The 24,335-nt window shown below is 39.0% G+C and overlaps 2 protein-coding genes across 14 annotated transcripts in view; one reads left to right on the forward strand and one right to left on the reverse strand.

The window, feature by feature from the left end:
- AKAP9 (A-kinase anchoring protein 9) overlaps nt 1-12,704 on the reverse strand; it is a 199,005-nt gene extending 186,301 nt beyond the window's left edge. For 5 of the 12 annotated variants that reach the window (XM_064575283.1, XM_064575281.1, XM_064575278.1 and 2 more), the window contains exon 1: nt 12,577-12,699. In XM_064575283.1, coding sequence (XP_064431353.1) covers nt 12,577-12,598 — 22 coding nt within the window. In that variant the 5' untranslated portion in view covers nt 12,599-12,699. Of the gene's footprint in view, nt 1-12,576 lie in introns of all 12 variants that reach the window. The other 7 variants (XM_054505300.2, XM_064575280.1, XM_064575279.1 and 4 more) reach the window with 3 other exon arrangements.
- Nucleotides 12,705-14,012: 1,308 nt separating this feature from the next.
- MTERF1 (mitochondrial transcription termination factor 1) lies at nt 14,013-22,547 on the forward strand. Of its 2 annotated transcripts, XM_045864749.3 has the most exons (3): nt 14,013-14,091; nt 14,628-14,685; nt 19,344-22,547. In XM_045864749.3, the coding sequence occupies exon 3, from the start codon at nt 19,375-19,377 to the stop codon at nt 20,509-20,511; it is 1,137 nt and encodes a 378-aa protein (XP_045720705.1). In that variant the 5' UTR covers nt 14,013-14,091; nt 14,628-14,685; nt 19,344-19,374; the 3' UTR covers nt 20,512-22,547. The 2 variants fall into 2 exon arrangements, with proteins under 2 accessions (XP_045720705.1, XP_064431365.1); XM_064575295.1 differs by lacking the exon at nt 14,013-14,091 and having other exon boundaries at nt 14,264-14,685.
- The last annotated feature ends 1,788 nt before the right edge of the window (nt 22,548-24,335 follow it).

Raw genomic sequence — 24,335 nt, forward strand, 5'->3', positions numbered from 1 at the left:
ATTATTATGGGCAATAACTCTATTACTTTTAATAATAGCATTATCATTAGAAATACGAAGATTTAACAGTTTTCATGGTTTTGGAAAATATAATTCAAAATTCTCTCTTGTAACATGATGGTAGTCTTCCTGCTTATCAACAAAGTATGAAATGGTTACTATATTCTGTCAGCTTGCTATCTCTTACTTTGTATTTTATTATTTCCCAAATGCTAGAGTTTCCTGACATTTATAACATGTAAAAAAATATATTGATGCTTTATTTCTTTTGGAGTATAAATATGAAGTGGGTCTTAGTCAAAAACATTGTTTCCTTCTCATATATTGCTGTTAGGAGTGAAAATTGGTACAATGTTCATGGAGGGCAACTTGGTTCTATTTGTCAAAATTAAAAACGCTCATACTCTTTGACCCAATAATTTAAACTCCTAGGTTTTTATTCTGTAATCTTGCATATGTACAACACAAAATATATGCAAATGAAATTTTTTTTTTGCAGCCTATTTGTAATAGTAAATGATGGGAAACAGTAAATGTTATTAAGGACTGTTCAGTTGAATTATGGTGCGTTTGTACAGTGGATTACTATACAGACTATAAAAATAATGACTTTTATATATACTGATTTTGAACAATCTATTTTTTTTTAAGATTTTATTTATTTGAGAGAGAGAGAGAGACAGAATGCACCTGAGTGGGGAGAGGGGCAGAGGGGGAGAGAAAGAAAAAGGGAGAGAATCTCAAGCAGACTCTGCCCTGAGCATGGAGCCTGAGGCAGGGCACGATCTCACGACCCCGAGATCATGACCTGGGCCGAAACCAAGACTTGGATGCTTAACTGACTGAGCCACCCAGGTGCCCCTGGAACAATCTTTAAGAATGAAAACTCAAGGAACAGAGAAAAGTATATGGTATACTACCTTTAGAGTGAAGGAAGAGGAAGAGAGAGAGGGAACTTATACATGTATGTTGGCAAATGCATGAATTATTGTTGGATGAATCTCCAAGAGATTGGGTACAATGTTTGCCTCCAGAGAGGGGAACTGGGTAACTAAGGAAAAGGAGAGATTTAGGTTTATATTGAGTATTCTTTTGTATCTTTATATCATGTGTGTACACTTTTCTTTACATATACATACATGTACACCCAAATATTTCTAAAAACTAAAAGAAATATAGCCTCATGTCCCAGAAGAAATACACTGTCTGATATTACTTTTCATTTCCTCTTTCCCCTTCCATCACTTGAAGAGGACTGAAGGTCTTTTGTTAGTTGACAAAGAACAGACATTTCTACCTTTAAAACTAGCCTGTGCAATCATTGCCAAGTAATTAGAGAGCGGTTGAACCTCTTACCCTTAACATTTTAAAAGTGTATGGCTTTATAAATATGCCAATGTAGCTGGGTCTCTGCAATCTAAAGAGAAGTGGAGACCTGATAGTTATAAAGGCAGAGAAGAATCCCCGCTGGAGGCTGGAATTGTTTGTGGTCCGAACTTAGTAACTGCCAAATTGCTTCAGTGTACTAATGTACACAGTCTCAGAATGATATTCTAGCATCAGACTATAACTGAATCTCTGAAGATGGTTGAGTTTGCACCATATAAAATATATTCAATGTTACAGAATGTGTACCACATATGTAGAACATTTTTAGACATTAGTGGCAGTAGGTTTGAAGACTTACTTCAATTTTAAAAGTTTTTAAACCTTAAAACAATAAAATAACATATCCACAAGGAAAAAAGGGTTAAAATTTAAATACAGAAAAAGAATTATAAAGATTGTCTAACAGTTTATAAAATGCTATCTTGCTTATAGGTAAAGATTGTCTCAGATCTTATATTTTGTGGTCATTCCATTGACTGCCAGAGAGAAACAAGAAAAGTAATTTCCTTAAAAGAAATCTCAAGGACATTGGGGGGAAAAAATCACACTGTCACATGCATTCTCATAACACAAGGACAAATACATGCAGATCAGATCAGTGCGAACTGACTCATATTTTCCCTTTACTATCCCCAGGAATTCATAATCGGTTTCTCTTCTAACGATGTTTAAATGACTGTATAGTCATACATATGGACTGGTACTTGATCCCCTAGAATGAATAATAATACATACCCCCAGGAGAAAGATGTCTTTGTTTCCTGGATCTTGGAGTTGTACAACATATGGTCTGACAGATTTTAAGCTCCAAGTATCTATTTTTAGACATAATAGTTCTTTACCCTTATCTTTTAATAAAAGAAAAAGTATTTGTTGAGCCGAGACTTGCTTTCACAATAGCACTTCAGCTAGCTTTGTCAGGTTAGAAAGTTTGGTGAGATGAATAATTTAGTCTGTAGGAGTAATATGTCTAGAAAAGAAATTTAAGTAGGGGTTAGATAATACAGGTAATTAATTAAATGAACTTAGGATATCTGATTCATAATGACTAATTTAAATATGTATTAAAAATACATCAAGATCATAAATCATGATTGTGATACTCTTGAGCAATACAGAACACATACTCCATTATATAATAGAAAAAAATGTTTTATGTGCTTTAAAACATTTAAAAATTCTTTTTTCTTTTTTATCTTTTGCTAATGTTCACAGAGAATCACAGTTCCTGGTCAAAACAGAGAACAATCAAACTAAGATTTATATTTAATGTCAAGAAAAATGAATATATTTTAGAACGTATGTTTAATTAGACAAATGTTTGATTTGAAAAAGCACTTTTCTGAGAATAGGTGTAGACATTATGATAAGAATTGCTTCTTCAGATTGTCAGAGTAATTAAGTGGGTAAGGGGTACTGTGTCATGATACTGTCCTCGACATTGGGAAAATCATATGTATAGCAGATTCTCCAGGGCCAAAGAAGAGAGTAACTCCTGCCGTCTCACTGATGGCTGGGAAGTCATCAATTTTATCAAAAGAAACGGATGTCATTAAAATCTGCCTTCATATTCATTCCTCTCCTTTGGGAAATCTTAAGAACAGCCTCCGTGACGTTGGAAAAGCAGACCTCTTAGTTAAGGGAGTGCCTAGGTATATTCATGCAGTCCTCAATTTACAGATGAGTTGGGTTCCAAAACTTTGGTACTCAAGTGGAATTTTCAACTAAGACAACGTTATAGGTGGTGCTAATCTTCTAAGAATGCAGTAGGCCCCCCTTACCTGTGGTTTCACTTTCTGTGGTTTCAATTTCCTGCAGTCAACCACAGTCCGGAGGCAGATGATCCTCCTTCTGACGAATCAGCAGGAAGTCAACAGTAGCCAAACACTATGTCATGATGCCTACGTCATTCCTCTCACTTCTCATCATGTACGCATTTTATCATCTCACATCATCACAAGAAGAAGGGTGAGTACAGTACAGTAAGATATTTTGAGAGAGAGACCACATTTACATAACTTTTGTTATAGTATATGTCATAACTGCTTTTATTATTATTTTTTTAAAGATTTTATTTATTTATTTGACAGAGAGAGACACAGCGAGAGAGGGGACACAAGCAGGGGGAGAGGGAGAGGGAGAAGCAGGCTCCCCACTGAGCAAGGAGCCCAATGTGGGCCTCGATCCCAGGACACTGGGATCATGACCTGAGCCAAAGGCGGACGCTTAATGACTGAGCCACCCAGGCGCCCAATTGTTGTTACTCTCTACTGTGACTAATTTATAAATTAAACTTTATCATAGGTAAGTACGTATAGGAAAAAACAATAGTACATATAGGGTTCAGGGCTATCCATGGTTGCAGGCATCCACTGGAGGTGTTGGAACATATCCCCCGAGGATACGGGGGGACTACTGTAATCCACAAAATGAAGTGTTATAAGAAATAGTAGTAGAAAAAAAAAACAGTAAAAACCAAAACCATTGTAAAACAAGTATCAAAGCAAAAAACAACAAACTGATGAAAAAAACACTTATGATGGGGTGCCTGGGTGGCTCAGTTAGTTAAGCGTCTGATTCTTGATTTTGGCTCAGGGTCATGAGATTGAGCCCCACATCAGATTCCATGCTGGGTATGGAACCTGCTTAAGATTCTCTCTCTCCGGGGTGCCTGGGTGGCTCAGTTGGTTAAGCGACTGCCTTCGGCTCAGGTCATGATCCTGGAGTCCCGGGATCGAGTCCCACATCGGGCTCCCTGCTCAGCAGGGAGTCTGCTTCTCCCTCTGACCCTCCCCCCTCTCATGCTCTCTCTATCTCATTCTCTCAAATAAATAAATAAAATCTTAAAAAAAAAAAAAAGATTCTCTCTCTCCTCCCTCTGCCCTTCCCCCACCTCTCTCTCTCAAAAAAAAATAAAAAACATTTGTGTTAAATGTTGGTTTTTGACTGAAAGGCTTTATTAGAGGACAACAAAGAAAATACAGATTTTTGTGGAAATTGTGACGAGTTTTTTTAGCACTTTCATGGACTCTAAAGGTTGTTTCCCTTTTCACACCAAAACTACACTTTAAAAAATGTCACTTCCCTTTATTCTGGTATTAGTCTTTTCTTTTTTTTTTTTTTTTAAGATTTAATTATTCATTTGAGACAGAGAGATACAGAGAGAGAGAGCATGAACAGGGGGAGGAGCAGAGGGAGAGGGAGAAGCAGACTCCCTGCTGAGCTGGCAGCCTGATGCGGACCCAATCCCAGGACCCGATCCCAGCATCCGATCCCAGGACCCTGAGGTCATGACCTGAGCTGAAGACAGACACTTAACTATTTGAGCCACCCAGGCACCCTACTCTGGTATTAGTCTTATGCTTAGGTGTGATCACAGTCATAGTGAGGGAGGTTTGTAAAAATGGATCAAGAGAGAGAAGACTCTGGAATTAGCTAAATACAAGTTCAAAGAGGAAGAAAGGAAAGGAGGTTAAAGATGAAATGTCTCTGGGAAACTAAGGTATCACCAACAGAGGTACATGTAGTCAAATAAAGAGAAACATCTGGCTTGACATACATATGGCTGAGAGATGTTAGGTCAGATAATTAATTTCCTATCCATGTCCATCACCAAAGAGACACTCTTTACTCAGGACAACTTTGTTACCGAGGTTTGAGCAGGGAATGGCGGGAAGGACAGAAGAAGTGGGAGGGCATCAGAGTAAACACCTGCTGTTTTGCCTCCCCAGCAACTGTTTTGCCTTCGTTTACTCTCCATGTTCCTTTGGGGTAGGAGCTTAATCACACGGAATAACAACAGCCTTTAATTGCTGGAACTGGGAGTCCAGGCCACAGTGGGATTAAGCCCTGAGCTGCTGAGCTGCTGAGCTGCTAGCCTTGAATTTTCCCTGGCTGGGAACAGAATCCAGAGTGGGGCCTTAACTAGCAAGGGAAAATTAAGCAACTCCAGTGTCTGAAGTATAGTAGTTCTCAATTCTGGCTATACATTAGAATCATCTGCCGAGGATTTTTTTAAAAAAGATTTTATAATTTATTTGTCAGAGAGAGAGGGAGAGCATAAGCAGAGGGAGTGGAAGGCAGAGGACGAATTAGGCTCCCCGCTGAGAAAGGAGCCTGATGTGGAACTCGATCCCAGGACCCTAGGATCATGACCTGAACCACCCAGGCATCCCTCATCTGCTGAGGATTTAAAAAACAAAAACAAAAAACTAGACCAGTATCTGGGCCCCATGTCAAACCAATTAAATCAGAATCCCTAGAGGTGGAGAGTTGGGCTTCAGTGTGTGTAAAAAGCTCCCTGGGTGATGTGCAGCTAGGCCTGAGAACAGCAGGATATGACAGTGACAGAGTGAAAGGATCAAGTGTCCAGCTGCTGGGAAAAAGTGAAGAGGGAAGCTCTACTGGCAGCTCTGAGTAGGGAACACGCAAGGTCAGTCGGCTAACCTAGTGTCAAAATGGGATCTGGAGGACTCAGAGGGCAGCAGAGGGACACCAGCCATCTGAGCAGACAGTGGAGTTAGGAGTGCAGTGAGGAAGGCTGGAGGGCAGTAGGCAAGGCTTCCTGTTCCTTGTTATTTGGTTCAGGGGCAGCCTGAAATTCTCTCCTCAGTAATCATTTGACAAGCAGCCCCATCTCCATCTCTTCTTCCCAGTGTCTACACAACGACAGTCATCCACCACCTCTGTACAAGGAGAGCAAACCTCCCACTCAACAGAATTACAGAATTTTAGAGCTGGAAGGGACCTTCGATATTATCTGGTTTAACATTTTTCTTTTGGACTGTGAATATCTCCACAGACCTGTTAAAGGCAAGGAGTGTTTCTTTTTCTTTTTTTTTTTTTTTTTAAGATTTTATTTATTTATTTGAGAGAGAGAGAATGAGAGAGAGAGAACACCTGAGAGGGGATAGGGTCAGAGGACGAAGCAGACTCCCTGCCGAGCAGGAAGCCCGATGCGGGACTCGATCCAGGGACTCCAGGATCATGACCTGAGCCGAAGGCAGTCGCTTAACCAACTGAGCCACCCAGGCGCCCGCAAGGAGTGTTTCTTATGCTTCATTGTTTCTCTAGTGCCCACAGGATAGATGGATAAATATTAAATGACCAACTGAATGAATAAATTTTCAGATGAGGAAGCTGAGTTGCATAGTCAGTAAATTAGTCAGTTCATTCATTCACTTAATACCAGTACAAACAGAAAGCTTTAGATATCCATAAGGATGAATGTACAGCACAGTGACTATAGTTAATAATCCTGTATTGTATATCTGAAATTTGTGGAGAACAGATCTTAAGTATTCTTAGCACACCATAAAATAATGGTAACTATGTGAGATGATGGATGTGTTAATCTGTTTGTAAGGATTTGTGGTAATCATTTCACAATGTATAGGTATATCAATCATCATGTTGTACAACTTAAATATTATACAACTTTTATTTGCCAATTATACCTCAATAAAGCTGAGAAAAATAAAACTAGCAAAAGTTGCAATATACTCATAATTTTTGCTTTAATTTAACATAATGTGTTTTTTCTTATAATGGATATTTGGTATTTCATAAACAAAAATAAATGCTTGCAACTGGAAAGAAACATAAGAAACTGCATATTTCTGATGCTCTTAGAAATACAAGTAAATTTAATCCAACCAACACTTTGATGTACTTATTAGTAAAGGCATAGTATTAGGTGCTATAAAAATTAGTGGAGGTTAATTATTAAGGGCCCAGGCTCTGGATTCAAAGTGCCTGGGTTGGATTTCTGGTTCCTACTTTTTGGCTGTGTGATATTTATTTATTTGTTTAACCTCTTCATCCCTCCCTTTTCTCAACTGTAAAATGGGAATAATAAAATATGCCTTGCAGGGATGACAGTACTTTGTGCAAAATAAATACTCACTAAATATTATTAGCATTATTTAATATTATCTGCTGTTTTGAACCCCCACTACGGAGAAGAGTGGGACCTGCTACCTACATGGGACTTTATTTTGCTGAGCTTCATGCTGGGTTTGGGTGTGCCAATGGGAGCTAGGGCTGAAGCACCTCTGAATTTAGGTCAAATAATGCGGAGAGGAGTTTGAAGTCAGAACGACAGGCCAAAAGGAAGAAAATGTGAGCCAGTGGGTCTAACAAAGGATCTGAGAGTTGTTTTTCTGTGTAGTGTGGTAGGTCATCTCCATGACAAAACCTGCAGTGAAGTCCACTTTGCTCACTAATGTTTTCAGGTGATATGGTTTACTTTGGCAGAACTCAAAGTGGTTCTGGGTCTAGCAGGGAGGATGTATATGGTGCAGTCGGAGGATGGGAGAACAGTTGGCATCTGGGTTCCACAAAGAAGAATGAGACTCAGTCTGTGCCCTTAAGAAATCACGGTATCATGCAGAGATTGATATGTATGCACCATATTAATTTAAACACAAGGTAGAATAAATTTGGTGTTATACTGATTGCACAAAGCACTACAGAGATATGGAAATGGGAGAGATTTACTCCAAATGGGGGTTTGGAAAAGCTTCAGGGAGAGATGGTATCACACTTTCTAGGTTAAGAGACTGTTATGGACTGAATGTGTTTCCCCCAAAATGTATACATTGAAATCCTAACATCCAATGTGATGATATTAGGCAAGGGGCCTTGGGAGGTAATGAGGTTATGGGGCTGAAGCCCTTGTGAAGGGGATTAATGCCCTTATGAAAGAAACCACAAAGAGCTCTCCTACTCCTTTCTGCTATGTGAGGACACATTGAGAAGACAGTCAACTACCAGGAAGTGGGACTTCACTGAACACCAAATCTGTCACCACCTTGATCTGGACTCCCCAGTTTCCAGAACTGTGACAAATACATGTCTGTTGTTTAAACAACTTAGCCCATGGCATTTATGTTATAACAGTCCTAACAAACCGAGGCTAAGAGTGCCTAACAAGTGGATATGGTGAGCAGAGGAGTGAACAAAGGATCGGAGGCAAAGAAGTGCAGTGCTGTGCTTAGGAAACTGTGAGACTACCTGGTATTAGAAAACGATGCCAAAAACCCACTTCCATCTCTAGACATTTTGCTATGTAAACTACCACTGTTATGTGCAGCTAAATACAATCCTGATAGAGTGCTCAGTAAATATGTGCTAAATGAATAAACAGAGGAGTGAGAAGAGGATTGGACTGGGAGATCTCACCTCCAATTCTGGCTCACCAACTGTAGTAGTAGACAGAGATGTTTTCGTCTGCCCAACTTACCTTTCTTCATTCTTTTTTTAAGATTTTATTTATGTTTGAGAGAGAAAGCGAGCACATGAGTGGAGGTGGGGAGAAAAGTAAGAAAGACTAAGTATAAACTCAAATACAGTATAGGCCGGGAGTTAAGAACACAGGCTCTGGAAGCAACAACCTGGGTTGAAATCCTGGTTCCCCACACATGTCAGCTTTATGTTCCTGAAAAAGTCACTTAACCCTCCTAAGCCTCAGTTTCCTCATCTGTAAAATTATACCTACCTCATAGGTTGAAAAAAGGAAAGAGTTTTATGTATAGGAATATTCTGGAAGAATATAAACAAAATGTAAATAGTGATTATTTCTAGGTGATGGAATTATGGGTGAATTTGTTTGCCCTCTTTTTCTAATTTCTATAGAAAAATATTTCTATTTTTATAGTTTCTACAGTGAATTAAAACACTATTTTCTGAGTGTCAGCATAGCATCACAGTTATGATCACACACTCTAGAGTCGGACTTCTTAGGTTCCAGTTACTTATTAGCTGTGTGAGCTTGGGCAGGTTACTTAGCCTCTATTTCAGTTTCGTCATTCATAAAATGGAGATCATATTATTTCCATCATAGACGTAAATGGATTAATACAGGTGACGTGATTAGACCAGTATCTGCCAGATAGTGTTATATGATGTTTTCAGATATTATTAACATTTTTCTCTTTTATGTCCTTTTCCTCCAAATGCCTATTCTTTGGATGCTTTAAGTCAAGAAACTAGGTTACAGGTATACAGTAGCTCACTGTAGTTTAATGCAGGTGTCCGCAGACTATGACCAGCGGCCAGGTGCTCTATGAGCTAACAGTCTTTACATTTTTAAAGGATTGTGAAAAAAGAAAGAAAGAAAAAAGAAGAATGTGCAAAAGAGATAGTAAATACTTTAGGCTTTGTGGACTACATACCCTCTGGCCCTTTATAGAAAAAGTTTGTTGGCTGTTGGCTTAATTTGTCTCCCCTTTCAAATATGTTTAGGATTTAAAACCACCATGCTATAAACACCAAGGACTAAATTTCTAAGGGTGGAATTTGAAGAAATACTGTAATTAGGAAGGGAGATAGTTTTGCACAAGGAAGATTCTATTCTATTTCGTGAATATTTGCTCCTCTGCTTTGTGGTAAGATCACTTTTTTCTTTTTTTTTTTTTTTAAAGATTATTTATTTATTTATTTATTTGACAGAGAGATAGTGAGAGCAGGAACACAAGCAGGGGGAGTGGGAGAGGGAGAAGCAGGCTTCCCGCGGAGCAGGGGCCCCCATGCGGGGCTCGATCCCAGGACCCTGAGATCATGACCCGAGCCGAAGGCAGACGCTTAACGACTGAGCCACCCAGGTGCCCCACTTTTTTCTACCAGTGATTAAGAATGGCTTCACAGTAATTGAAAGCATGGTACTATAGGATCAAACAACCCAAAAGGTACTTAAACTCACCAGGCTGAATGGGATCTCAAATGATTATTGTGTTTCTCTCAGCCAACTCTGTCATGCTGTTGGTGGCAGTCTAACTACTGTGGGAATCTGGGATCATATCAGGTCTGGAATCAGCAAATTTGCCAGACTAAGTACTCAGTTCCTTGCCGTAGCCCTTGTGGTAATGAGTGTGGGAGTGGGAAGGCTGACTCAAGGATCTCTCTAGACCCCAGTCAGGCATATTTCAGAGAAAGAAAGTTGCCACTAGTCAAATCTTTAGATTTCAAAAGAAATTCAAGGTTGTTAAAAAGCAATTGTTTTTGAAAAGGGGGGAAATTAAGCTAAGTTGTTTGTTGGGGTTTTTTTTTTGGTTGTTTGCAAACAGAAAGAGTGTTAACCTGTGATTATCAGGGTAACTTTATCTACTGTTTTACTCAGCAGTAAGCAATTTGTAGCCTTTCCATGTGTTTTCATAAGCACACAAGATAACCTCAAGCAAGAGAATGGGAGAAGAGACATGATGTTCCTCTGAGGACTTCAAACTACACTGGTAGGAAGCTGGTAGGTCTGTCTAGGAAGTTGCTGTGGGGTGGGGGTTGCATTTGTCTATTGAGTCCAGGAGTCTGGGTATTGCTGTAGAGGGTGGAGGGTGGGGAACTAGAGAGCTACTTCCTTTCTGACCTTAACTGGGTCTGCTGAGATTCAAACATGAGTGGTCAACCAAGGGGCTGTGGTGTGCCAAAAGCCTATCTGCATGAAAAACTAAGGATACTTCCTGGGCAGAGCGGGTCAGGCAGACACTTTTGACATAGTGAAAAAAAACCCTTAATTATAAAAGGGCAGAGGTGCTTCTGAATATAGCATAGATTCTGTACTCCGACTTGACTTTCATCTCACCGCCAGAGTGTCTTAAGTCCTACTTGGGGAGGGAGGGCGCCAGAGTCCCTACTTTCCCCTGCAACAGACTTTTGGATGAAAAAAAGAGGGAGGAGATGCTCCAATACAGACTTGGCAACTTTTTCTTTTCTCAAGTAAAGGCATTTAAAAACACATATGCCATCTAATATTACCATGGTTTCAGAAAAGAAAATTGTAAAAGGGATATATAACAAAACAAATTTAACTTAAAAATTTGATTACTTTAGACTTTATAAAAAAACTTTGAAAGACAACTTTAGAACAGCTTCTAGTGAGACAGGGCAGGGACTGGACTTGGGTCTCCTCAAACCTGACCGTGAAATCTAGCTTTCCTGGACAGCTGAAACCCTATGCCTCTTGAGTAGTATATCTTGCAGGAATGTGGAAGCAGGATGATTACCTCATGGAGGGACTGAACTATGAAGACAAGAAAGACTGAACCAAACTAGTCTGCACCCAGGTGGACCCCCCGCCCTGACTTTTCACCAACTATTCCCCTCATTATAATACTAAAACCTACACACATGGGTGGAGATTTAACATGCTAAATAAATAGACTTGTGACATGTGAAGAAGCATAAATTTTAAGTGTGCAGGCACCAAGAAATCCCTGACTCTATATGTCTCGACATCACTCCTTTCTCTTTTTAGTCCCTTTAAAAAACTTTCCCTGGCCTATATTAGGGGACTCAGTCTGAAGAACTCCTTTCTTTGTGCTGTCTCCCTTGTGCTCCAGAATAAGCCCCAATAAAAGCCTTGCCTGGAACTTTCTTTTGGCCTCCAGTCAATTCCTACTGTTTAGAGAGCCCAAAGACCAAGTGAGTGACACTAGGAAAAACACCCCTCCACCATGTTGCAACTACTTATCCCTTTTGTTCTCTGTTTCTTCATCATTGCTTACTCCCTGCCTCTGGTCTTCTACCACACACAGCCCTCCAATGTTTCCAACCACACTTCTTCTTAATTATATCAGCTTAGTAGGGCATGGATCAGCTATGGTCTTGGGCAGGTCAGATGAGGGGAAGCATGCAGAGCAGCAGACACTCAGGCTGAGTGAGACCTATCAAGGGAAATAAGGTCAAGGAGGGCAGGGGCTTTGGCTTGTTTTCCGCTATATCCCCGATTCTGAAAACAAGGTCTGGAATATACAGGTGTTTAACAAATGTTCACCGAACCAATGAATAAAATACAGGCAAGGTATATATAGGTTATACTGTAATACACCACTAATGACAGTGAGGTAGTAGTCACTGCCTTACTGGAGGTAATGACGACATTTCACAAATCATTAAATATTAAACCTCTTTGCAGAAATAGGAGAAGGAAAAAAATTGCTAATACACCATGCTAATCCAACCATCATTATACCTTTGCTGCTATTCTTCTCAGTGTTTTATAATATGCATTTAAAATTTATTTGTAATCAGAAAATTTTGGATAGGAAATACAGCACTTATTTTCAAAAGAACCAATCTCCTTTACCCACACATATCACTAAAAACAAACTTAAGTGATGTTGCCTAAGTAAGTCTGAACTAACCTTTGGTAATCTATATCAGTGCATGTGGTATAAATCATAGAAGACTTACTGGTTAAGGAGGTATAACACATGTATTCTCTTGCTGACTTCTATTGTAAGGGTTTCAATGTCTTATCGGCAAAATGAGAGGATTCATAATGAGGGATTCATAATCTCAAAGGTCTTCTTAAGTCTGAAATTCAGTGATTCCTAGAATAGATTTTATTGTTTAACATTGATTGTAAAGTAGCTTATAAATATAATATTTATATATTTATGCATGTCAGTTTATATATTTATATATGACAGTAAATATAAACTCAGATATAAGAGCTCCTTCCATGCAGAAATAGATTTTAGAAATTCACATAAAGACCACTTCTAACATTTCAGGACTACTTTTTACCTGGAGGGACAGCAGTGAGTAATTTCACTTACCAGAAAGGCTGATTATTGGTAATTTAAAGTTCCAAAGGTAAATCTTTACCCTTATAAGCCAATAAAACAGAAAATTAATTCAAAACAAAGTGACAACATACCAGCTAGCTCCTAGTCTAAGGGACAGAGTGAAGATAAAACATTAATTGGTGCAGAAATGAGATAAAGAAAAATTTATGATATGCTCCTACATGGAGTAGGGTAAAGCAGGACATTCTTCCTTGCAGTAGAATTCAGGATCAACCCTCTCCCCCACTTTTTGTTTTTCTCAAGACCAAATCACTTCCTCTGGAAAATAACCTGGCAGTTTGAGGATTATTTCATTAATTTAGATATAATCTTTCTTCTGGAGAATTCAGCGGAATTGCTTTGAACTGAAGTTTAATCTCCATTGCTACCACCCCCAGTCAAGTGAGAATGACAGGACCAGGAAGATTTAAATAAACAACGCCTTCAAGGGTGACAAAAATGCTTCTGCTGTGGAGATTTAAGTTTCTGTTGAAACTTTAAATAGCCTAGTCTCGTCACAATTTCAGAAGCAGCATAAATAATTCGTGCTGCAAGCTGTTAAATCGAAGTATATCAACACTGCTTCCTAGCCTGAATGCTGAAGCTGAATTAGCACTAGCGGCCACACTCCAGGATTTCCAAGGTAGCTCAGGAAAGAAAGAGAATCTGGGACTCTTCAGGAGCCCCAGATTGCACGCGTCTTCCGACACCAAACGCCAAGGTGTTTACCAGCATATGTTAACGATATTAATAAGCATAATTACCCTACCAGGTTGCAAAATTCATGTATATAATAGCGACTTTCCTACCGCACGTCGCCAGCAGGCACTCGATCTCTGCAGCCACCCTCGGCCACAGGTCCGGGCTTCGGGGAAGCCCATGGTCCCGCCTCCCTCCAAAACCAGCCCGAGGCCGCCTGTTCCCCGAGTTCACCACGGTCTCTTGCCGCCCCCTGCTGGGCTCTTCGCGTCAGGCTTGCAGAGGGCTGCCGCGCGGCCGCCGGGGGGGCGCAAAGAAGGCGACGTCACCTCTACGCGACCGGAAGTTAGTCTTGTTCATTTCCGCCTCTACGTCCCGCCCCAGGCCGTAGAGGCGGAAGTAAAGCCATCTACCGAATATTAATACAGTCCAGGTTGAGGTCTGTGGCTGGCTGCGCTTATGCTCTTTCTTTTTAGAAGTGGGTCTGGGTGATTTTGATGTATGGTGGAGTCCCCTTCCCGCGCAGCCCTTGGCGAGTCGGTTTTGGGGAGGAAGGGGGAGCGGGAGAACCCATGGAATGGAACCCGTGTAATTACTATATTAACTTAAGTGAGCTAATACAAACTTGTGACAGAGTTCTGCCTTTTTCCCGATTTTCTAATTTTAGGAATAATCCTTACCTTTTAAGTTGTGGGGTTGAAGTAAGACAGTGTATGTGAAGCACTTAGCTCCGGTTTTACAAACAATGCGTGATTACGCCACCTTTTCCCATTAATACTCGGGCGTGTTCTTGCCGTTTTCCTCTCGGTATCTCTGAGAGATGCTTAGTACATAAGAGGTGACGCTTTTCACAAGGACGTTATGCAGTGTTAGCTGGGATCGATTTCTTTATTCTGTATCACGAAGTGCTGACAATATTTCGTCCTCCACCCCCCTGCCTTTTTTTTTCTTTTTTTCTTTTTTTGCCATTTTTAGGGACAGCTGTTTTCCAGCTCTTCAGGAGAAATGCAACATCCTCTCTAAGACAGATTAGGTAAGAAATGGATTGCTGTAAAGATCTCCAAACTTCCCTTGTTTTATCAAAAGAGGACCAACTGGAATGTAGTACCCTGGGACAGTGATTAGCCATCTCCATTAAAAGTCCCTTTATCAAGCGAATTGTGCAGCAGAGAACAAGGAAATCCTCTTTTATTCCCCAGGCCTTACAAGTTATGAGTACAGAGGTTTTCAGTGTATTTGTTAATTTTGGAATTTAGTCCTTGGAATAATGGTTTTGGTTAATTAAAGAGTGAATGGAAAGATTTAAATAAATTAGGGAATATTATTTTTGAAATCTGTAGATTGAGACAGTTGATACTTTTTGCATTAGGCTGCTTATGTACATATTACCTTGCTAGATGTTATAGGAATGTTTTGAATGTTGATCAGGTGCTTAACTTTTTTTGTATTGAAAACTGAAGAACTGATAAAGGTCACATATTTCCCAGTACTTTTTGTACCCCTAAGCCAATTTAATTTGTTAATTGATCTGGTTGCAAAATAACATGTTTATTAAATAGTATCACAGTATTTCAGGAACAGTACATGGCCCCCATTAATCTCTCAGAGAAAACTCTTACTGCCTTTTTACTTTCTTTTTTTTTTTTTTTAAGATTTTTATCTATTCAGCTGAGAGAGAATGAGATAGAGAGAGAGCATGAGAGGGGGGAGGGTCAGAGGGAGAAGCAGACTCCCCGCCGAGCAGGGAGCCCGATGCGGGACTCGATCCCGGGACTCCAGGATCATGACCTGAGCCGAAGGCAGTCGCCCAACCAACTGAGCCACCCAGGCGCCCCTTACCTTCTTTTTATATATTAATGTCCCCCCCCTTATATAAGTGATATTATTTTATCTGTACTGTTATGTGGTTTGCCACTTAGAATATCTTGGATATCTTTCCATTGTGTTAGATATGCCTCTTTTTATTTTTTTTAATTTTTATTTTTGTAAAGATTTTATTTATTTATTTGACAGAGAAAGACAGCGAGAGAGGGAACACAAGCAGGAGGAGTGGGAGAGGGAGAAGCAGGCTTCCCGCGGAGCAGGGAGCCCGATTCGGGGCTCAATCCCAGGACCCTGGGACCATGACCTGAGCCGAAGGCAGACGCTTAACGACTGAGCCACCCAGGCGCCCCAGATATGCCTCTTTTTAAAAAAATCAGGTTGTATAGTATTAATATTACATAGATGTATCACAATTTATGAATCATTCTGTTGGTGGGTTTCTTTTCTGTTATAGCAAATGATGTTAGGATAGTCATCCTTTTTAATAACAAATGTGTATTGTCCTTTTATTTCTTTTGGATAATTTTAAAGAAGTGAAAATGCTGGTTAAAGGATATGGTGGATGGTGCCAAATTCCCTTCCAACAGTGGTATTTGAGAATTTCCTGCATTTCCTCACATGCTCATCAACAGACCGCAAGCAAGAGAGAGCAGGAGGAGAGGGGAGGGGCAGTAGGAGAAGGAGAAGGAGACTCCCCACTGAGCAGGGAGCCTGACACAGGGCTTGATCCCAGGACCCTGGGATTGTGACCTGAGCCGAAGGCAGACGCTTAACTGACTGAGCCACCCTCATGCCCCTGGTTTTAGATTTTTTAGTAATAAGTGATAAATGATTCACTTCAGCAGTATTTGTTAAGTTAAAGATTTGTGGGAAGGTAGTATTTGAATGAGACCTTGTACTATGGATAGATATGGGAGGATGGGCCTTTCTGAAAGAATAGCTTCCACAAAGGCAAGAAGACAAAAATGGGCAAGAATGTTTAGAATTTGAGGTTTGAGAGGCAATAATGCCTCGTGTTGTGAGGTTGTAGAATAGAGCAGATAGCTAGGAAGGTAGTTGGAATGGTGTGGTGAGAGTTTTGAAGGTGAGTGTGAAGATTTTGCTTTCTAGGGGAGAGCAATAGAGGTCTTTAATCAGGGAATAAGGGATATAATCACTTCTTTGTTTTATAGGTATACTATGGTGGCAGTTTTTCATGACTGATGTTAGAGAAGCAGGTTAGGTGGCTGTTATAGTCTGGGTGAGGGAGAACAGCAAAGAGTAGAGATGCTAACGAAGATACTGAAGAAGCTGAATCTACATGATGTAATGACTTTGGGGTTGAGGAAGAGGAAGAAAGTAATCACTTAGATTTTTATCATGAGTGACTATTATGATCAAGTGGTAGTGATTCTATTCATCAGAAGAGAGCTAGTTTGGGGGCTGGGAAAGATGTTCAGTTTGGTTTTAGACATGTTAATTCATGTGGAAGATATTTCCGCAGCGAGTGAATTATACATAAGACATAGATTCAGGAGAAACCTTAATAGATTTATGACTCCTTTGTTAAGAAATTTGGCATATATTTTCACTCTTAGTCTGTTATTAGTACAATTCCTTTTGAACTTTCTGTGGCTTGCTCAGCCTGTTTGTCATGGTGCTAATCATCTCAAGAGTTTGTTGTCTGGAGTAGTTGTCTTCAGACTTTTGATTGTGTACACTCTCAGTAAAAAAGGTTTTATACATGTACCTCCAATGTATATTTACTTACTAATTATATACATGTTTTACAGTACTATTATATTGTACATTTAAAACACATAAAATGGAATTTTTAAAAGGCTAAGACAGATACAAATTAGAGTGTCACTGCTTGCTTCCTATATCCCATTGGATCATCTTTCACCCCTATTCCCAAAGCACAGGTCTTACCTACCACTGTCAGTGTTATGTACCGTTATCCAGTAGAGGTCACCCTTGCGTATCTGGAGGAGAGAACAGATTGTTGAGCTGTGCAAGTAGAGCCTTCATTCTGTAGTTCGAATGAGGATCTTATTTTTCAGTTTCTAAATTCAGCATTTTTGGAAGAAGATGTGGTTAAAGAGTAGTATGTGGAATTATGGAGCGATACAGAATAGTGAACTCAGGGTATGGGGCAATCTAAAATGTGCTGCTGTTTGATGTTTATTTTGTGAGTGTCTTGCATTTTTGTTTGAATATTATTTGATTCTATAGTTTGGGAATCTTTTTTTAATTCTTTGAAGATCTGTAGATTACCTGGGGTATCGGAGAGTTCCCTGCCTGTAGGCATACTCTTAAATTCTTGTTATATTGGTGTAATTAAGGGATGGGTGGCTGGCTCAGTCGGTGGAGCGTGCGACTCTTGATCTTGAGGTTGGGAGTTCGAGACCCATGTTGGGTGTAGAGATTACTTAAAAATAAAATCTTAGAAAAAAATAGTGTAGGGCAGACACAGAGAGGCTTTCTTTGATACTGATCTTGAAAGCAGTATCTCAAGCCCAGAGATATTAGTGGTGAGTTGGAACCATCTATTTCTATTTTTTAAGATTTTATTCATTTATTTGTCAGAGAGAGAGCACAAGCAGGGGGAGCTGCAGGCAGAGGGAGAGGCAGGCTCCGATTCAGCCACCCAAACGCCCCTATTTTATGTTTAATTGGAGAGGTGAGAAGGGAAATGCTTCCTTTAAGTGATAAGAGCCCATGGTTAGAAATTAAGAACTAAGTTTGTCACAGCTATATAGTCTAAAGAGGAAAAAGTACAATTAAAAAATATATGTGTTTTATGACTCAGACCACAATTAAAGAACATAAATCATCTGACAAATTGAATAACAGAAGAAAATTTTTCTGTTGCTTTCCTGATAAAGTATTTCCTATAAATGCAGATACTTATTTTAGTAGGTACCTATGGTTATTATCATATATAAATTCATACATTTTGGGCCCCGTTTCTAAATGATTAGGAAAATGAGTTATTGAGGTTTTAGTCACTTGCCTGAAGTTATGTGTTGTGAAACAGATGCAGAGAGCCCTGGGTTCATCTTTTATAATGTGGCAGGGTAGAGGAGGATGGTCAAAGTAACTCTTCATTGTTTATGTGCTCTCAGCACAGTTCCACGGTGTGGATTAAATAGCGCAACTAGATCATTTTGAAGATAAAAATTGGTTTGGGGTAGCTGGGTTACAACCCAGGGGGTAATAGGGTAAACTGAAGGACATGGAGATTGAGATTGGGAACTGTTGACCAGAGGTCTATATAAAGCTAAGAATTAAGACTAATGATAGCATGGGTTTAAAGAGAACCATGAGTCTAGAAAAAGGTGTTTAAGGTGGAAATTAGATAGTCTGAAAGTGTTGATTTTCAAGGCTATATTTAGAGTTTGAGGAACCAGGAAAAGGGAATAGGGGCAAAGTAGTCTGGTAGCTAAGGCAGAGGCAAGGCCAGAGATCTGGGAAGTTGGAAGACAAGGCAGAATTGAAAGCATTGGTTAGTAGGAATAAGCCAGATGTTTGAAAACTAGGAGGATAAAGCAGAAGTAGGGAGGTTCAACTGGTTTTGGGTAGCAAACATAGGCAAGTCCAAATATAAAGAGCAAGATAAAGGTGGGAATAGCTGTGGATCAGTGATGATGCTTATAATGTTTTTCTTCACATTAAGAATGGAAGCAGCCCCAGGCCCACAGATAATCAGAAGCAGTGAACTAGAGAGTGGGAGTGTGGTGGTTGAATTGTTACTGCAGCACCTGGAGAGCTGGAGCTATACATATTTTCTTACAGAAATGACCATGATGCTTATAGGACCTTAATATGGTTTTTAGCTGTTTAACACATGCATTTGTATAATATTATGTATGTTGTTTTACACAGCGTTCCAAAAGGTTTGGGATACCTGACCATTATGGCACCAAGAAACTTCTTGTCTATGAGAAGTAACTTTCTCTTTGGTTCAAGATGTTGGATGATCCGATTTTCAGCAGAAATCCTCCTTAAAACAGTTTCATTTAGGCTTTTTAGAGTGAAGTGTGGTAATGCAGACAGGGAGTCTTTGGAGAATGAAGAATTACTGAATAACTTACTTACAATGGGAGTAGACATTGACATGGCGAAAAAACGACAGCCTGGAGTTTTTAATAGGACGGGAACTAAAGAGCAGGACCTGAAGATGTTCCTTCTGTCCAAAGGAGCTAGCAAAGAAGTGATTGCTAGCATTATATCAAGATATCCACGAGCCATAACACGCACACCTGAAAGTCTTTCAGAACGGTGGGATCTGTGGAGAAGAATTATGACATCAGACCTTGAAATTATAAATATTTTGCAACGTTCTCCCGAATCTTTTTTTCGGTCCAATAATAACCTAAACTTAGAGAATAATATAAAGTTCCTGTATTCATTTGGATTGACCCATAAATGCCTTTGTCGATTATTGACCAGTGCTCCACGTACCTTCTCCAACAGTCTAGATCTGAATAAACAGATGATTGAATTTTTGCAAGAAGTCTGTTTGTCTTTGGGTCACAATAAGCCCAGAGATTTTGTTAGGAAGATAATTTTAAAAAACCCTTTCATCTTAATTCAGAGTACCAAACGGGTAAAAACTAACATTGAGTTTTTACAGTCAACTTTCAACTTGAATGGTGAGAAGCTGCTTGTTCTGCTCTCTGGTCCAGGAGCTAAAATTCTAGACCTTTCCAATGACTATGTCAACAGAAACTACACAAATATCGAAGAGAAGCTGTTTTTTCTTGGGTGTACTAAAGAAGAGATACACAAGTTTATTTTACGCTATCCAGATGTGATATTCTTGGGAGAGAAAAAGTTTAATGATAAAATAGACTGCCTCATAGAAGAAAAATTTAGCATATCACAAATAATTGAAAATCCTCGGATTTTGGATTCAAGCATAAATACTTTAAAAAATCGAATCAAAGAATTGGTAAATGCTGGCTATAACTTCAGTACATCAAACATCGCTCTTTTATCTTGGAGTCAAAAAAGATACAATGCTAAGTTGAAAAAGTTAAACATTGAATAGAACATTGTTCTGGGAAATTAAAAAGTGTCAGTCTTAACAATGTAGTGATACTTCATTTTGAATTTGGGCCTTTCAAAAAGGAGAATTTTGGTTTCTTAACCATATATACATAGATAGTGATCCTTTGGATATTTTATTTTAAAGGTTTGTAAAAACTCATGGTCAGTATGTTCCAGTATAGTCTTCCCAGCCAGCTACCTTTTCTCTAGTTTGAATTAATACAACATCCGGTTATATGCTACAGGCTGTGACTGTCATATGAATAGTAGTTCCTGAGTGCCAGAGTGGAACAATATATAGAAAGAAAGTACAAAATAAGTTTTTATGGTTTCTGTTCAGATTAAAAAATCAACAGATTCATTTGGACAGTTCTGTTTCCTCTTGGGGTCTTGAATTGCAATTGATTTTTCCTGTTACAGCCACATATCTAATTGTGGTTCATCTTCAAAATAGAATGGCAGTAAAAATCTGACAAACCAAAAAGGAGGGCTTTTCATCTCAAGTTCTGCATTCTTCATTTAAACCATTAGTATGTTCCTCTTTCCCTCCAAGGTAGGCTCAGTTTACTGTGGGTATATCCTGATTTCTTTAAAGGCAATGGCAACTATGATGGGCAGAAAAATGGCCACCCAAAGATGTCAGTGTCTTAATTCCCAGAATCTGAGTGTGTTCTGTTACACTGGAAGAGGATTTTGCAGATGTAATTAAGTCAAGGACCTTATGACAGGGAGATTATCCCAGATTATCTGTGTGGGCCCAGTGTTATCATATGGGTCCTTAAAATGGAAGAGGGATGCGATGTAAGGACTTGACCCTATTTACTGGCTTTGAAGGAGGAAGGGACCATGAACCGAGGAATGCAGGTAGCCTCTAAGAAAATGGGAAAGGCAAGGAAACATTCTCCCCCTGGTGCCCCCAGAACGGAACACAGCCCTGCTGGGACCTTGAATTTAGCCCACTGAAACTTGTCAAACTTCTGACCTACAGAACCATAAGAGAATAAATTTGTGTTGTTTTAAGCCACTGAATATGTGACAATTTGTTACAGCAGCAAATAGGTGAATATAGCAACTAAATAGTGATTAGTTGCATTATAGGTGGAGGAGTCACAATATATGGTTTAGTATATCTGTGTTTTTCCTCTTTTTTTTTTTTAATTACCTGTTTTATCTGCATACCTTTCTGGAATGACTAGCAAGTTGTTTGTAAAGACTTCTAAATGTCTGTGTAAAAAAATGAAATGTAAGTAATAAAATCTAAATAAAGGAATATTTTTACTTAGTGTAGTTTAAAGAAATGGTTATAGTTTCTGTATTTTTTTTTTTAAAGATTTTATTTATTGACAGAGAGACAGCGAAAGAAGGAACACAAGCAGGAGGAGTGGGAGAGGGAGAAGTAAGCTTCCCACTGAGCAGGGAGCCCAATGTGGGGCTTGATCCTAAATGATTCCTCAAAAAAACTTTCTCCTGCCACTGATAGAAACAAAATGCCTGTTTTTTCAAGGCCATTTGATGTCAGTGATACTTAAACTTATTGCCAGTACACTATTTGATGGCAAGCATGGCATGGTTAAGAAAACATTGGCTTTAGAGAGACACTTCTTTGGAGTGATGTATCTGGGCATCATTCCTGACCAGCTCTGTGTGTGTAAATATTTCAATTTCACTGAACTTGTATTCTCATCTGTAAGATTAAAAATTGACCTTGTCGCGCGCCTGGGTGGCTCAGTTGGTTAAGCGACTGCCTTCGGCTCAGGTCATGATCCTGGAGTCCTGGGATCGAGTCCCGCGTCGGGCTCCCTGCTCGGCAGGGAGTCTGCTTCTCCCTCTGACCCTCCCCCCTCTCATGTGCTCTCTCTCATTCTCTCTCTTTCAAATAAATAAATAAAATCTTAAAAAAAAAAAATTGACCTTGTCCATTTGCAGTAAATTCCCATTGTCCTCCCCCTTCCCTAGCCCTAAGCAACCAATGATCTATTTTTTATCTCTCTAAATTTGTTTATTCTGGACATTTCAAATAAATGGAGTCATACAATATGTGTTTTATTTTGTGACTGTCTTCTTTCACTTAGCATAATTTCAAGTTTTGTCCATGTAGCACATATCAGTATGGTGGTATTATTGGGAGTAAATATTATTACTGTTAACCAAGTATTAGTTCCCTACATGTTCTGAATTTTATGGGAGTATTTTCTGAGTCATTTCTTTGGAATCTAACAAGTTTGTAAGGAACTTGAGGGAGGTGGGTAGCAGAGGAGATAAAAGATTATTTGGCATCACAACTGGACAGCTACATGCAAAAGAATGAAAGTGGGCCACTTTCTTACACCATATACAAAAATAAACTCAAAATAGATTAAAGACCTAAATGTGAGATCTGAAACCATTAACTCTTGGAAGAAAACATAAGCAGTAATCTCTTGGGTATCAGCCTCAGCAACATATTTATGCATATGTCTCTTCAGGCAAGGAGAACAAAAGCAAAAATATTGGGACTACACCCAAATAAAAAGCTTTTGCACAGCAAAGGAAACTATCAAAAAAACAAAAAGGCAACCTCGTGAATGGGAGAGAGATTTGCAAGTGATATATCTGGTAAGGGGTTAATATTCAAAACATATAAAGAACTTAATACAACTCAACACCCAAAAAATAAAACAATCCGATTAAAAAATGGGCACACCACCTGAATAGACATTTTTCCAAAAAGACCTACCGATAGCCAACAGATAACATGAAAAGATGCTCAACATCACTAATCATTAGAGAAATGCAAATTAAAGCCACAATGAGATATCACCTTACACCAGTCAGAATGGCTGGTATCAAAAAGACAAGTGTTGGTGAGGACATGGAGAAAAGGGAATCCTCGTGCATTGTTGGTGGGAATATAAATTGGTGTAACCACTGTGGAAAACAGTATGGAGGTTCCTCAGAAAATTAGAGATATAGTCAGTAATATTCTATAACATTGTATGGTGACCATAGTTACCACAGTGAACATTGAGTAATGTATAAACTTGTTGAATCCTTGTTGTACATCTGAAACAAATATAACATTGTATGTTAATTATACTTCAATTAAAACAGTGTTGATGGAGAGGAAAAGGGTTATTTGTCATGAGGATTATACCTATATATGCTGATATACTACCTCTAGGATCAGCATATCTGTTGAGTTGGGGTGGATGGGGGAGCAAGTGTAATTTTAAGTGTTAGCTTTACATTCAGAAATTATTGACAATCCCTTCTCCAGTATTTGCTGTATTCTCTTCATGTTTATGGTAAATAAAATATAAAGGAACATAAAAAAAGATGGGACCCCAGGCATATAGAGAGAGGTGTTTGTGTATATATATATATATCATATACGCTGATCCTTAACGGCCATTATTATACGTGAGATGGCAGTAGGTGATAAAGCAGCAACAGCTGTAGCCAATGAGAAGTGGGATGCACAGCAGTACAACATAGCATATCTTTGGAAGGTTGGGGAGGGACAACTTTGTAGCAACAAATGGATAATGCCTGTCAGGCAAGATTAACATGTCATACTTTTAAGGTTTGAGTCTGAGGGAGAGTCAATTCTTCTTTTAAAATGTTATAAATTATAAAAATTATATGAATTTTAAAAATTACAAAATTTTACAAAATTTTAAGTAATATTTTTTCATGAGTAAAAATAAAATCCATGTTTATAATGGGAAAAAATGGAAAAGAAGTGAATCACAAAAAAGAAGAACTATAATCTTATCTCCCAGAGATAATTGATTAGCATTTTGGTGACTTTTCTTGTGTGTGTTTTTTTTTTTTTCCCCCAGAATA

This window comes from Mirounga angustirostris, unplaced genomic scaffold (genome assembly GCF_029215605.1).
Source record: "Mirounga angustirostris isolate CCGP_5_RB_7025 unplaced genomic scaffold, mMirAng1.0.hap1 SCAF_12, whole genome shotgun sequence".
Taxonomy (NCBI): Eukaryota; Metazoa; Chordata; class Mammalia; order Carnivora; family Phocidae; genus Mirounga; species Mirounga angustirostris.